General features: G+C 43.9%; 1 protein-coding gene across 1 annotated transcript in view; it reads right to left on the bottom strand.

Annotated features, from left to right (window-relative positions):
• Positions 1–16,116, bottom strand: part of LOC126534488 (uncharacterized) — a 369,598-nt gene that overhangs the window by 171,844 nt on the left and 181,638 nt on the right. Inside the window, exons 69-82 of the mRNA XM_072289535.1 lie at positions 15,393–15,539; positions 14,624–14,788; positions 14,212–14,352; positions 13,441–13,623; positions 12,258–12,407; positions 10,868–11,032; positions 9,277–9,504; positions 7,630–7,728; positions 5,976–6,128; positions 4,940–5,104; positions 3,785–3,965; positions 2,858–3,006; positions 1,309–1,461; positions 445–609 (exon numbers count right to left, since the gene is read on the bottom strand). Of these exons, the coding sequence (XP_072145636.1) occupies positions 445–609; positions 1,309–1,461; positions 2,858–3,006; positions 3,785–3,965; positions 4,940–5,104; positions 5,976–6,128; positions 7,630–7,728; positions 9,277–9,504; positions 10,868–11,032; positions 12,258–12,407; positions 13,441–13,623; positions 14,212–14,352; positions 14,624–14,788; positions 15,393–15,539 (2,244 nt within the window). The remainder of the gene's footprint in view (positions 1–444; positions 610–1,308; positions 1,462–2,857; positions 3,007–3,784; positions 3,966–4,939; positions 5,105–5,975; positions 6,129–7,629; positions 7,729–9,276; positions 9,505–10,867; positions 11,033–12,257; positions 12,408–13,440; positions 13,624–14,211; positions 14,353–14,623; positions 14,789–15,392; positions 15,540–16,116) is intronic.

Genomic DNA, 16,116 nt, shown 5'->3' on the forward strand with positions numbered 1-16,116 from the left:
AATAATGAAATGTTGCAAAATACTATGTTCCTTTCATATGTTAAAAAATACACTCATTGGCTGCTTTGCAAAAGGGTAGCTCAGGCCTCGTCAAGTGAATTATATTCATATTTACATTGCATATACCTTTTTTGCATATAGTACCAATCTTTCTTATTACTAGTCATGAGAAATTTTTTTGCAATACAAAAGCCAGCACCACATTGATTTCTATATTATTTTCCGACACAATGCAATCCAATGATCAACCTTTAACTAGTAGTTTCATTGGGCAGCTGCCAAAACTTGTGAGTGGCATGGAAAAAGAAAGTAACGGGCACCACCTATTTCCTTTTCTTGTCTAGTTTACCCATTTTGCCATCATCTTGTCATGTTTTGCATCACATGCAAGACATGGCAGCGTAAAAAATTAAGGACAAAAGAGAAAGATCACTGGCATCATACCTGCACTTTGGCAAGCTGCGCCTCCACATCGCTCTTGGCAGTGGTTGGGCCTGAACACTCGGCCAGGGAAGCGGCCATGCTGTCCATCCATTCGCGAGCGGCCACCGCGGCGGTGCGGTACTGCTCGTGCTGATTGTAGACGTCGCGAGCCCTTCCAAGGAGATCCTGCAGGAGCAGCAAAGGCAAAGCATTTCAAGCGCTGCAGGGAAGCTCTCCTCCGACCCTAACAAAGCATGTGACACAACCTGTAGATCACCATCATTCTCGGCTTGAGCTATTCGAGGCTGATGCCCTCATCACAAGGCACATGGCGATACTTACTGAAGTCGACCTGCACTGCTCTTCTTGGGGGCAATCAAAGCACAAAAGGTGGTTGGGCACAAAAAGGTCAAAGTCACATGTACTTAAAAAATTACTAGTAGCAGTGCTCAATCTAAAATGAGTTCAATCCACACTGACTCAAGTGTAATCAAAAGAACATGCACTATTACACCAGTACGAATCTGTATGGCTAAAACTAAATGTGGCTTTTAAGGCTAGACCCATGATAAAAGTAAGCTTGGAATATCATCAGTTATGAATAATTAAGATAGACTAAGGCCATAGACAGAGAGTCGCATTCATAGCTACTACTACTATGCACTTATAATTGGCCCTCCTACTAAAAAAAAAAATAGTAGTGCAAAGATAGACTAAGAGTGCCAATTGATACAAGTTACACAAATTAATTTTTCTTTTTTTCCACATCAAATTGATAGTAGTCTCTGGGACCATTGATTGATCACCTAGAAAAGCCCCCAATGCCCTTCCAATGTTTCCCCCAAGAAAACATGCAAAGCAGCGCCGAGGACAGCTTTCGCTTACCTTGGCCAAATTGAGAGTGACTTGGTATCGCGAGCTGACCAGCGTGAGCTGGTTGCGGATGTAGGTGTCCAAGTGTGATGTTAGCAGGCCCTGGGCGAGTAAGGTCACCCTGTCCAGGGTCTCGTGACCTTTCTCGAGCTCTTCCACAAGACCCTGCGTGAGACGTCAGCCATAAGGAGATCAGTTGCACAGCTTGGTAGATGCATCCTGTGTGCACTTATTAATAAACACAAGACTCGAGCTGGCAAATCAATTCTACAGGAATCCACTAGTAGGTGGAATAAATTTTACGAAAGAAAAAAACTTTCGCCTACCCGAGGGTAGCATGAAGCTAGAGCCTATCATCCAAGCCCAATCTACATTATTTCTCAAGTCTTGAGATGTTATGATTCCTTTGATGTGGTAAATGTTGCAGAAGTAAGGTAAACGACTTGCACGAGGAAACACAGGAAGAAGCAAAAAAGTGGCACTTGACTTCGAACTACTTGTTATTTGTGCCAGAGTTCCCTTTTGTAAAGTAAAATCTTGCACAAACATCACTCTTTCTTCAATCCTCTCGCATAAGCACATAGTGTCAACATGGGGACACTAAAAAGCAACATCGCATTGTTTTACACTGGTATTCTTTCAAAACACTATATTCTCTTGTTTAATGGAAAAATGTTGATCATTACTAGAGGAAACGAAGGCCAGACTGTCCTCTCTCGAATTTCGAGCCAGAACCTCAGTGCCGACGACGTTGCAGATTTGAAAGAATTTCGTCGTATAATTTGGCAGTGCTGGTCTAGGAGTTCTCCAAACTTACCGGGTTGAGCTATTGCTTCCTCTAGAATGCAATGTAGCCCTTCTTTTACGAATGAACAGTGAACAAGACCTCAGTAGACACTATCAAACTCAGTGATGCCACGGTGAGCTGGTGCGCAAACATCATGTGGCATCGTCTTTTGTTTCCATGTCTTTCCTAGCTTACCGAGCCTCCATTCATAGTAAAAGTGACAACTTTGTTATTGTAGATGTGTACAGTGACCACTGCATACAAAGAAATAATTTTATTCAGAATATTGCATACTTTGAAGTTTATTGCTGCCCCGACTGTAGCACATGCATTTTAGACCGAAAAATTTGAAGCAGAGATCATGCCAGACTCAGCTTAGTATGACATACAAAGAGGGAAAATGGTGTAGAACTACTTGGTGCTGCATACACGATGACCTCCTTTGTGTTCATTGACATTAACTTCCAGAGGCAAAGAGCACTACGAAGGTTGCTCCGACATGGCGGCATTGTCAAGTTGCCACTATAAATAATGGCTTTGTTTCAGTGGATACAGTAAGAGCTTCAGCAGTGTTTGAGTGGAAGTCCTGCATTACTATGAGTCTTTTAGAGCATCTCTGCTTCTAACAAAACGCCGCTTATAATGAAGCTCATCTCTTCTCCTGATGACTCCGTTATAATGAGGGTTTACAGTAATTTACGGGCACAGCTTAACTTGGCGCATCTGTTTAGTATCCCTTTAAACTAGCAAGACAAGGACACAAGAAACACGCACCTGTGCCGTTTCAAATGCCTTCTTCTTCTCTTCCAGTGTGGGCCACAGTAGTGTTCGCTGGTTCTTGATGTCGTCTTCCATCAGCTGCAGCCACTCACTCATGTGCTCGTACTCTTCGCGGAACTCCCGCAGCTGAGAGCATGTTGTGCCTATGGGGCAAGCAGAAGAGACGCAAACCAATTTCGGAACTCTTAACGTATTGTCAAGTTCCATTTTCCAAAATAGCAGCTTCCAATGCATTCCATTGCCACATGCTTTTCTTTTCTGTTTTAAACAGTCACTGCTATTAAGAGTTCTGCTGTCACGCAAGCTGTGCTCCCAATAATGTTTTACTTGTATATTTTGAGCATTGTAGTCATTTTCTTCCTGGATAGATTGGCCAGCTATATCTGATTGTTGGGCACGTAGACCGGTGTCTGCAGCACGTTCTGAAATTTATGTGGTCACTACAAACGCACTGCAAAGAGGTAATCCTGCGTCTGTAAGAATATAGTCAGATGCGAGTGCCATCATTGGAGTCGGTGAGAGCTAACTGTCCTTTTTCTATTACAGCCACTGTGTTGTATCTTGGTTTAGAGGGCACAAGTTCATCCAATAAACTGTGTACAGTTTGGTTTTCATCTATGACTGCCTGTGCACTGTCACACCCATGAGACATTTCCATGGATAGACGAAGCGCAAACAAGTCAGTGCTAACTAAAATGCATCTTTCGTTGTCACTTTCTCCACTTCTTGTCAGAAAATGATAGCTCGACATGAAACATGGACCAAGCTGTTTAAAAGAAGAAAAAGAAAATGCATAGCCAGATGCGTACAATATAATGCAAATAAAGTACAGTATAAATGTTTATGTGTACCTGAAGTGCTAATGACCACCGTATTTTGGCAAACTATGTACTTCTGCGAAAATCGGCGATGGCAACTTACCCAGCTTTTCCTTTGTGGTGGAAATCTCATCAAAAAGGCTTGTGAGGTCGCCCTTAAGTGCAGAGACCTGATTGTCCAAAAGTGCAATGCCAGGCTCCGACGTAGAAGCCTTTGTTGTCTCGGCAGCAGCGACCACTGCATCGAGCTTCAAGTTTCCTTCTGCACGCTTGGCCAGTAGGTCCTACAGAGACGAGTTCAAAGCATTGCTTATTATTCTTTTTTTTTATCTTGTTCAAGTGAGTGAATATATGCTTACAAAGCTACTTAGAATAAGAGAAAAGGATTGCATATAAAAAATAAAAGAGTATGACTACAAAAAATAAAAGCAATCAAGCAAAATTGAAAGAGAGCTGACTTTATGATGCGAAGCGTGAGAGGCTGAACTGAAACAACATTGTACAAAGCCCCAATCGGAGTGAAGGTGGACTTCTACATGACAATTAAACATGACAGGCAAGCATCATGAGAAAAGTGAATTGAGGAAGTTGGTTAGCATTCACGGAAAAAATTCAGTGCAGAAACAGACATACAGACTTCAGAAAGAGGAGAGCAGAAAGAAGAGGTGGCTGGTTTTCTAAATTTAACTCCGCCACACGTTTTTTTTAAAGTCAGCTCTGCTACAACAAACCAGTGTTATGCAATAAAGCATACGACCATTGCGAAGGCAGTTTTGGTTTCGTGCCTGACTGCACCACACAGTCAAGTTTCGGTCCAATTTTCTTTAAAAATAAAAGAAAGGCGCGCGTTAAAATCAAGTAAATACCTTAATAAGACATCATGAGCTACAGTTATTGCTTGAAAATCTTCCTAGAGTGGGCCGAACAAAGGCGTTTTCGACGAGAGATGACGTGTGTTTAATGCATTCACTATTCCCTAAGCACCGCAGGGAGAGACGCTGTTACTAAGGGGGTCACTATCGGGGTCACTATAGGGGTCAGCCACGTGCGTGCTGACTGGTCAAGTTCGAATTATCCGGCAAAGGCCAATTTTAGGATCGAAATAACTAAAGCTTGGGGCCACAAAAATGTATGGGCGCCAGCCAAAACCTTTATCCAGATTTGAATTAACTGAAAGATCGAGTTAACCAGAGTTGAATCAACGGAAGTCTACTGCATTAAGTTTTCACAACTTCATATGGATTTCATGGCCACTTACCTCCAGAACTGATATGCTCGATTCGAGGCTGAGCCTGTCACTCAGCGAGCGGGTGAACGGTGGCACTTTTTCTCTCAGCTGACGCAACCAAGACACCAAGTCGTCGCAGGCGTTCTTGAAGTCGAGGTGACTCCTGTACGCCTTCTCCGTGGTCTCGACAAGTTTCTGCACAGAATATAAGGATGATAACAAGCAATTGAAGTGATATGAATTTAAGGCCAAAACACTTACAGAAAAACAAAAGTTCATGGGGAAAGAAAAAAAAAAGAAAAACAGGAGATAGTGCAACAAGCCACGGGGAAGAAAAATGAGAGGTGCAATATTAAGAGCAAGAAAGATAGCAGTGTGAATCTGAGGAAAAAAAAGGGATTGATAACATGCTAGGTAAAGAATGATTACTTGGGAGAGAAGGCTGAGTTCTTTAAGGAAGAATGAAATTTTGAACAGATAAGCAGTGGCCCACTACAGCAATGCAACTGATAAGAAGGAGGTGTGAAAATTACGGAAGATCACCCAAGGAAATCCTTAAGCGACACCCAGAACAGCATTAGTTGGCTCAAGACAACTATGGTGGGGGTTTCTCTGAATTTATGTGCTGCCTTCCTTTCGGCAACATTTTATAGTCATTTTATTTGATCGTTGCTAAGGCAACCTGATTATAGTTTTATGGCTTGGCATATTGATGGACACATTGAGAGATTAAAGAATCCACAACAGCTAGAGTGATCAAAAAAACTAGGTAGCCACAAAGACCCCAACCAAGTGATAAGGTAAAAAAAAAATTACCGTTATAGCAGAGCTGTGGTCGGAACAGAAATATATAAAAAGGATGGTGCAGAAGGGGCAATTGAAAAGCGTTGGTAAAAGCATTTGCCTTGCAGCAAGCCTGATCCGACCAATGAGGGTTGCAACGGTGACAAAACAAAAAAGGCAAGATTTCAAGAAGCATGCAATTTACTTCGTGTTAAGTTTTGCTCATGTCTTTAAGCACTTGCTGGAGAAGCAAATTATTTAGAACTTTCAAGAGAGTTCTTACCTCTGCACGCTTGCATGCATCCTTGAACCGCTCGACAGCTTCGAAGGCTGGTTCTGAATGCTCGTTGCCCGGGTGACTCTTGGCTAGCTCGGCGGCTCGTGATTTCAAGTTGTCAACCTGTGCTTGTTCTTGCAGAAGACGTTGCTCCAGGACCTGCATGTGGGAGTAGTGATTGTGCAACTGAGATTACGAGTTAAAACTATCAGCGCACTTTAAAACAAAGCGAAATTTGTTTCAGTGTTGGTATTTTTGAGCTAATGCAGCATATTTGGAAGTTCGCATTGGCACGCTAGGTGCTGTCGTGTGGGTATAAAACACAAGGAGAGAAAAACCAACTAAAAGGCATATTGATGCTTTAAAAAAGAACTACCATCATGTGTGACACTGGAATGATTACCCTAGCAGAATCTTGAATGGAGGTCTGTAATATATGAGTTCTGTTAGTTTTATTAGCACTGTATTGGTCTTGCAGAGATCTGTACTAGTCTAACAGCTTTTGTAATAGTTTTGCCGTGTAGCCTACTAGGCTAACATGAATGTGCATGAGTCTTTTACAAGGTTACACACAATGTACATGCATGCCACTGTGGCATGCTATGAGTACAGGCTCTATCGTTGCCCGGTTGTGCCTGCATGTCAGCTACAATGCCCTAATGCACCTGCTAGTGCCACCACTAATAGCTCTACTCAACCAAATAACAAAGGCTATTGGTCTAGTCCTATTAGTATGATGTACTGATGTACTGATGTACTGATGTAAGTGTCAATAACTTAATAGGCTAATAGTTTTCGTATTTGAATTTTTGCTAGAGTTCATTCCTAAATACCAAGCTCTGCGGTTTTAGCACATTTAGCAGCACTTTATGCATTAATACCAGGATTCAGATTCAAGTAGCCCTGTATAAAAATGTATTTTTTTTTTATTTTAAATTTTCTTCTGGCATGGAAATGTAGCGAACCACACCCGAGAATTTACACAAGCACATTAGGCACAAGGACATTTACAAAAAAAAAAACAATCTCAAAAACAACTGCATGAAACCAACAGACAATGAAGCCAAAGAAAGCACAAAGGGAATTGACTTTATAAATTTCACTTAATTAAAGAAGAGTGTTAAAGAAGAGTGCAATTAGCTTCATGTTCTTAATAAAGGAAAAGGAAGATGACATTAGGAGAAAAGACCACTTCGCCACTAGTTGCAGCCGAATATGCAACCTCGACACAACGCATGCGAATGCTCTACCACTCAGATGCATTGCAGCCAGGCTAAGTGGTAGAGCATCACACGCATCATGCAGATGTTGTGGATTTAGCTCCCTCCAGCAGTAAAATTGTCTTTTCTCCCACTTCATTTTTTTTTCTTTTATTAAAGAGTACAACAGTTTACCGTAAATTTCACCCCTCATCTTTAACTAATTATACAAGTAATTTGCCCTATGCTTCTATTTTAATCATTATCTGTTGGATTCTTTTAGTTGTAACTAAAGCACAAGCCTCTTAGTTCCCCTTAATGCTCACTCTCGAAAAGACCCTAACCATTAGTGAAATGAACACTGAACTATGTTAACAAACCTTTGATCTCGGTTCCCCTCATTCTTCACGCTAAAAAATACAATGCAAACTTCACTGAAATTAAAGTGAACATTTACAAACCTTTGATCGTTCGGCGTGTGCCTTCTTTTCAGCCAGGGTCTCTTGCAGTTTGCCTGCATCTACCAAGGAGGCTTCTATGCCCTCCACAGCAGACAGAACCTGCGAGAGAAAAATGAGAGACGTGTGTTTTCGCATTAAATCAAGTCGGACGATGTCTCATTTGTCTTACGTGGTCAGCATCACCTTTTCCTTTTGATAGATCGATTCACTCGTTCATAGAGCTTAACGTCCCAAAGAAATACTGAAGCTATGAGAGATACTGTAATGGAGGTGCTTAGCATTAATTTTGACCACCTGATGTTCTTTACCGCACACCTAAATCTATAGTACCATGTGCACTCTTGCATTCTCTACCCCCCCATCTGAAAGCAGCTGCTGCGGCCAGAAATTTTAACCTTAACCTTATGCTCAGCAGCAGTACACCGTAGCCAGCGAGCTACAGAAGTGGGTGTTTTTTGTCAGTGTTTTAGCACCTCTGAAAGTGGCCTTTTCCGGAGTGCGAAAGACATCACTGCAAACGATCACTTCTACAGACTTGGCAAGAGTAAGTGTTTTTTTGTTTTCGGGTATCTGGAACTATGCAAAGTACTATCACTGCCTTTTTTAGCCTTTTGAGCTGCTCCTGTTTAGCCACAAGCGTTGAGAAGTTCAAAAGAGTCCCAGGTTCACATAGCTTGCGCAGGCAAATCTTCCTGTAGAGACATTCAGTGACTGCTGCGTCAATTTAGCATCAATCCTTGCTCTGCAATGCAATGAGGTCACTCAATACATGGCCAGCTAGACTGCGCTGTTCTTTTATGGAGGTGGTGGCTCAGACTAGAGAGTAATTTTCAAGCGACATCATGCCGACGGAAGACAGAGCAGTAAGTGAGCTGTGCCTGCTTCTATGCATGGGCAAGAAGGGCTTTCTGTAAGGAATCAGTTCCCACTTTTAGTGAGGGTTGGACCTGAGCAAGTTGACAGTAATGGTGCTACTAGCAGAAGTACTTATGGAGGGGGATGTGCAATGGTCGGGTTGTCACGACAAGAGGCACAAGTCCCTAGCTTCCGCACTCCTTGCCAGGAAGAGCTAAACCACTGCACCTTGTAATGACGTTTGATCGATTAAACTAGAACTGATATTTAAGGAATCTCACTCTGGCACAGCTGATTTGTGCTCTGGCCTCAACCAGCATGCTCGTCCTCCATGTCCAGGGGGCCACCCCCCGCCTTCTCCATCACAGTGACCTTATTGATCACTGGCACTACATGAAGACGATTCAGGCCAACTGTCAGATTTTATCAAATTTTTGTCTCTACCCAAGTCTGTGAACAGCTGTCATATTGTAAGGCCAAGGGAATGTGAAAACAAACGGAACACAGGAAAGACAAAGATGTGGCAGCAGCTTCTGCTAAACACCACCTTAATGTCCAAGCAGCACTGCCATCAGCCGTGCTGCTGAAAAAGAAGAGAAAAGCCCTGCGAATGAACATCATGCGGAGGACATTTAATAATCACCTGACCCGACTGCAACCGTTATTGGTTGACCTTTCTCCACCTCAATGATTCTGAATAAATACGGCCATGCTCGCCTCCTTGGAAACATTTAAATTTGCAGCTGATGGCAGCACTGCCAGGCGTCTCCGCCCCCTGTTGCAAGCGCTTACCTGCTTGGTGAGTGTGCTCAGGCCTCCCCAGAGCTGCCGGGCGTGGTCCAGGGTGGCCCTCAGAGCTGACAGTCGCTGCAGCAGGGCCAGCTTGGCCTCGGTGAGGTTCTGCAGGGTCCGGCTCAGGGGTCCGTGACCCACGGGGGCCGTCTCACCCAGCACCGTCTGGCACTGCTCGGTGGCGGATTGCACTAGCGACACCAGCGCATCCTTGTTGTGCGACACCTCCTGCGGGGAGCCAAAGAAACTTTGCAGATCTAAGCAAATCCTAGTGGCTTACATTAGATGTCACAGTAGCAGCATTTGACTGTGTGCAATAAGGGTGCGTAGCAAATACAACTGTGGAAAACCAAGTGCGCATCAACAAAATGCACATGCTAAGAAGCAGGCGTGAAGAGACAGTGCAAGATGATACAAGATGTGGAGTACCGTTTAGACTCATGAACGGGCTGAACTTATTCTTTTTTTACAATTTTGACAAGCTGCAGCCCTTACAGGGAACTGAACCTTCTGGTCAAAATGGTGCTGGTGCAGTAGGCAACTTGTGCACACCCTGGATGTACCACTGCATCGAAGCTCAACGCGCAGCTCTTGCCATCTAGTAGCGGCACGCGGAAATATGCAGCGCATGAAAATTCGCCGATGTGCGTGTGATTGCTTCTCCATTGGAAATCTTTTTCCCAAATTTTTTGCTGCCAAATCGGGGGTGCGGCACTTAAACAGGCGTGGCCTTTACACGAGCCTATGTGGTAGCTTTTTCTCGTGTCTTGCACATGTGCACGAATAACAATTTCCCATGATTGTGCTCAGCCATGGCAGCATGAACATGGTGGACCCTTGCGAAAAAATGCGTCATGGCACTTGCTTTGGGAGACAGAGCAATTAGCCAAGTGTCATGAGCCTCAACATGGCGTCTTGTGTATCTAAGCTTCGCATTCGACTTGGATATGCTAAGAGGGTTGCATTGTGACCAAACAATGACAAAGACATCGCAAGGCTTTGATCTCGCAGCTAAAATTTTGGTACTCTGTCATATGTCCCCGCGTCAATGGTTACCCTATGTCTGCCCACCACATGAATGCCAGGACGACAAGCTTATGGCCCAGTTGCTTGGTACTACGGTCATCTCAACAACAGCTTAATGTGTATCACTCAAACTTTAAACAGGCATAGCCGAACACTTAAACTATCTTGTCTGTTCTTGAGAGCTGCAATGTATGTTTTATCACTGCCCTTTATGTGTATTCCATACAGTCCCTGACCATAAAAAGCATTTCATCATGTTGACCTATCTCTAATGCTTCCAATAACCTGGGCCCATACACAGACTCCTTTCCCATCCCACATCTCAGCCAACCTTTCACATTATTTCACATCTCTAAGGCTCTCCCAAATGTCAGTGGGGAATGAAAAGCCGCCTTTTTACACATTAATTTCTGAGTGTGCAGGTTAACTTACGCCAGTGATACAGCTTCTTGCAGTACTCTCGACAGAGCACATTGGCAGCCATTCGTTTTATTCCACAGCTGCATGATACTAGCTCACATCTACTTAACATCTATGAGAATAAAGAGTGAAATGGCAGACGCACCTGGATGATGGCCAGCTTGCTTTCCAACTGACTCAGCGAGCCATCCGTCAGTTCGCACTGGTCGAGCTTCTCGTTGGCCTGCTTGATCTGCTGCTGAGCGTCGGCCACCTGCTTGTCCAGGGTCTGGTGGTTGGTGACGTATTGGGTCCACTTTGTGACTGCCTCCTGGATAACAAAGAGCAAAGTTGGTTATGCTATTTTAAAAGGCACACTTAAAGAAAATTTTAAACTGAGCCTGGCTTAAGCAGTTGACCCCCGCCCCCGGTGCCCTCAACTTTGCTTTCGTGTTGTTGTCATTTCAACAGTTCGTGGGGTTCACACACGACGGCAAGAGTTTAGTACAAAGACGAGCATGACAGCATGATGATGACAGCATGATGATAGTGATGACAACATGACGGCAATAATGATAATGACAACATGACGCATAGTGCAGCATAGCGCAATGAACGGATCAAGCCCTATTTTGAGCTTTAAGTGCTGTTGCACTAACACGTTGCAGGTGGCACCAGTATCCTGCACTAATTAAATGATGGACGGGTTGCAGTACAATTATGCAAACTACTGCATAGTAGGTACTGCATAGCTAGGAAAACTTTTGTATGATATTCTTTGTCACTTTCAGTTACTGCTGCTGAGCATAGCCTGCTCTGGTGCAAATGCTGGTGTAGTGAAACCTCTTTATTTTAAAAAATGTTCAAGCCCCAAAGTTGGCAGTGTGGGTCTTATGCAAACAGCAAAAATTTTGCAAAACTTCACTTTTTTCATGTCAAAGAAAGCTTTCTTCTTCTCAGCCAGACACCAAAAAAGAACAAAATGAGTAGGGGTGTGGGAATGTTTGAAACCTTTGAATAACAAATCAAATAGTCACTCTTCATAAACATGAATGTGAATATTTTTCGAATACTTTTCAAATACAATTTCAAGATGTCAACTGCACCCAATTAAACATAAAATCGGAGCAAAACTACGGTACATTTTCACCCCCATGGGCATAGTACAGAGAGCTAAAACATGAGAACTTGCATGGTGAAGCAAACTTCATCGCTTAGGCAGCCATACTTTACACGCTATACAGCGATCATTCGCGCTCTCTTAAGAGTCCTGTGCATGTGAAGAAATTACCTGTTCTCTCCTAATGCTCCATTTGTGCTTTTAATAAACAACGCTTCATAATGTACTGTGTAATGACAGAAACTTGCTAGCTTTAAGAATACCAGCATGTGAGAATTGAGATAACGGCCTGTTCGTTATTCGAAACTTACTTGATATTCGATTCAATTTGCTTTTGGAACTATTCAATCCGTATTCAGTTGGGTCTAAAAAAATCACTACTCACGAGACAAGACGAGACAGTAAGAGAAAGAGACGTAAAAAGGACAGAGCTCACCGTGAGGGCAACTAGGAGCTGCTGGTAACGCAGAGCCAAATCAGCGAGACGGCTACTGCGACGTGTGCTGTGGCCTCCGTGAAGCTGCTGTGCTCTTTCGGTCAGGGAATCCACCTCAAGTTCCTTCGCTCGCAAATCCCGCAACGTCTCCTGAAAACATCGTTTTAAAGGTCACAGATTGTCTGAAACCACTGGTTCCACTGGTTGCACTGGCTCTATTGGCTTATTTGGAGTCTTTACTACTTCTCGTAAGATACAGCCGATAGTTTAGTAGTGCTGATGGGCAAGCCAGGTGGTGACACATAAACAAAAAACACAGATCACTTGACTTTCACATGACCGATTTTTAAGCTCGACAAACTTCAACAAAATAAAGTATAGTACCAGCACAGCAGTATAAGACCTGACACCATGCTTTCTGCTAGGTATTTGTACCAATAGGACCTATGCCCGGTCTTCTTAAAATGCCTCATGCCAATCAAGTGAACTCATAGCATCAATAAGTACAATGGATACAGAAATCATTATTAACATATGTGCATTACTGCATTTTTCCTCAGTGACAAGTGAGCTAATGAAAACAGTTATTTGGGGCTTATAAAATGGCTCTCCCTAATTTAAAGAGCATTTCAACCAATATTTGTAAAGGATGCACAGCAAGAAAATCTGTAGTTTGTAACGTAATTTCACGGCGTCTTTATGACGGGACCTAGCTCTTCAGTTTTTCGACCCTTCAAAGATTGTACATCCACTTTTGTCATTCCGTTTGAATTCCTTGTTCCCAATGACACACGTGGCTTTCCCACATTTTCTAGTCCACAGTCAGCACCAAGCAACCAAGTCTGCAGAAGGTACCAGGGTACCCAGTCCAGAGTCAGTACCGCAGTACTAAATCCAGAGTCGGTACCAAGGCACCCCAGTCTGGAGTCAGTACCGGGTACCCAGTCTGGGTACGCACTCCAGAGTCCGTACCTGGTACCCAGTCCAGACTTAGCAACAGGGTACCTAGTCCAGAGTCAAAACTGAGTCGAATGTTGGGAACCAAGGTGCCCCCTACCATCAGTTCTGCTCCCGGCTACTCATGCAGCAACAAAAGACCTGCGGTCCCACATCACAAAAGGTGCAAAACACTGCCTCATACTGCAATTGTAGTGTCACAGTTCCCAAAGCTTGCAAAGCCTACCTGCAGCTTTTCCAGGCGGCTTCTCTTGGCCTCAAGCGTGTCGCAGAGCAGCAGCCCCTGCAGCTCGGCATCCCGCTCCGACATCCACTGCTGGAGCTTCTCCACCTGGACGTGGTGCTCCTCCCACCGGCTCAGCAGTTGTTCCAGGGACTCGCGTGCCCGAGTCACCATGTCACTCACCACCTGCACCGAAGACGAATTCAGTCATTTCCAACATAGGTGGTTTAACATGTAGGAAAAAAACAAGCCGTTACTACCCTGTACTCAAGGAAGAGTAAAGTGGCAAGGGACACTTTCCAGGAACCAGGGACCAGTGACCAGGAGAAAAAGAAAGCTTTTTTTTAAAATTATTTTGCAGCTCAGACAGGCAGCTCGAAATCAAGTGATACGTTTATGTGTAGGTGTTTGACCCATACAGAGCATGTCCCAATTCCAAGTTGCACAGCTGCGCCAAATGCAAATTAAAAATTTTCGCTGTTGCCATGGTATCCAAGCTTTTTCTGGTGATGGTACAATGCTTATGGCAATCATAAGAGATTAAAAAAACTAATGACAGAAGCAGTCAGCACTTTCGGTGGTGCTTTGAGTGCTCTGTCTATACGTACATGTAGGCACCACGTGTGAAACGCAAACAATCTAATTTGTACATCTATTAATAGATGACTGCCAAACTAGTTGCCCCCTTTTAACATTTGCTAAATTTTTTGTTCACAGCACGTGCATTTGGAAGATAATGTTATGACAGAAGAACAAAATCAGGCAGCCACACACCTGCCATTGCTGCTTCAAGGCATCCAGTTCTCCCACCACAACGTTGTGGCCAGCAGGCAGGGTACTCTGAAGCACAACAGGCAGCTGCTTCTCGGCTCGTTTCATCTCCTCATCCTGGGTGCCGAAACTGGCCTCGATCGCCTGCAAATGACAGTGTGGCGGGTTCACAGGATGTGCGGTCATTTATCTGTTGCATTTTCTAGCACATACTCCATGCTTTCTGTCAACAAGAAATTGTCACTGAGTAAGTTTTGTACACAATAATAATCCACATGCCAACTCAAAACTTTCCTTTTATTTTTCACTGCGAAAGAAAAAATTCACTAAGTACAGTGCACCCACTGTTGATTGTTGGATCGCCAGATAAACTTGTAACACAGTCAAGCAATAGGCATAGAGAAATGTGACTCACCTTGAGCCTTTCCAAATTGCTGTACAAAGCCAGCTGGTCGAGGCCAAGGTTCGAAAGTGCCACGGCTTGTTCCTGCATGCTACTCAGCCAGTCTCGGACATTGCCCAAGTGCTTGCTAAGCTCTTCGTGTTGGGTTACTGCATCCTCCAAGAACTTCACTGCCTCCTGCAAATTTGCAAAAGATAGTACATACAGCACACTGTTAGAAGAAGTAGTCTCAAATAATGCGTGGTTTCAAAAAGGCGCAAACTTGCGTGAGTTGAAAACTTCGGCCCATAAAGAAATGAAGTTACCAAATCACCCAACCCGACACCTTGTTAATCATCACTCATGGCCAGGGTGGTCAAACTAAAAGCATAGCATGTCATAAAACCAGTCTCAAAAGCAGTTGCTCAAGCTAGCTAAACATATAGTCTCTCTCTAAACGTAATGCTGGTCATCAAATTTAACACAATCGCTTGCAATGTCTGAGCTTGCATAAGCCATGTTCGATATTTACATTGTCATCCAATGAGAAATACAAGTGCCCTAGCAGAAACATGGCATGAGGACTTACTGCCATGAGGATCTACAACCTTATGGCTATCGTGATAACTAGTATTTAGCAGTAGGTCATACTCAATAGCACATCATACCCAGACTGCTTTTATTGCCCATGGTGTTATATATTTACATATACTAATGGTGCTCTCTGGGGTCAGTCAACAGAGCTACGTTAGTAAATTAAATATACAGCAATGGGTACGTCCATATCTAACTAACTTCTTACCTGTAGCTTCTGTGTCTGTTCTTTATGGCCCTTAACCACAGCGTCCAGCATCTCTTGGGATTCATTGTCACGGTCAGCAATGGCTTCGGCCTTGATCTGGATGTCTTCTATGGCTTGCTCACGTTCGTTAAGCTCTGCAAGGAGACCCTGCATGCAAGCGAGACAGAAGAAAAAAACTTCTTAGTTCGTAGGGGTCAACGTTACTAGACTAGCTTCAGTTGTAAAACTCCCCGCCCGCGCGCTTACAGCCGCTGTCGCCACTTCTGTGACAGCCGTCAGAGGGCAACACTGTTCCATCGGGCTCCACTGCAGACGCCTCGTCCCAGCCTTGAGCTCGTGCGGACGGGCAGTTAGCGCGTGTTTCACGCTCGCTGGCGTTCTTCCTTGTCCGAATTAGTGATACCACGAAAAAGCGGTATCCACGTACAGCAATAAGATTTATCGCGCCAGTTCGTTAATACTGAAAGAAGGCTAAACTGCACGAAAGGAAGAAACGCATACAGCGAAGCGCAGAAGCTGCGTTTCTAAATGTCGTGTATTTCTTCCTGTCGTCTTCACGTTTCGCGCAGTTTAGGCTCACGAGCCTGAATATCTGGCCAAAGTGCGTGATTGTAGGATGATCTTCATCCCCACCGAAGCTTCTCACCACGCCAAAGAAGCGCTACAAAAAGAATGATGAGGTCGGTCTTTGTACACACAAGCCACAAAAAAATAAGAGAGAGAT

Source organism: Dermacentor andersoni, chromosome 7, assembly GCF_023375885.2.
Source record: "Dermacentor andersoni chromosome 7, qqDerAnde1_hic_scaffold, whole genome shotgun sequence".
Taxonomy (NCBI): Eukaryota; Metazoa; Arthropoda; class Arachnida; order Ixodida; family Ixodidae; genus Dermacentor; species Dermacentor andersoni.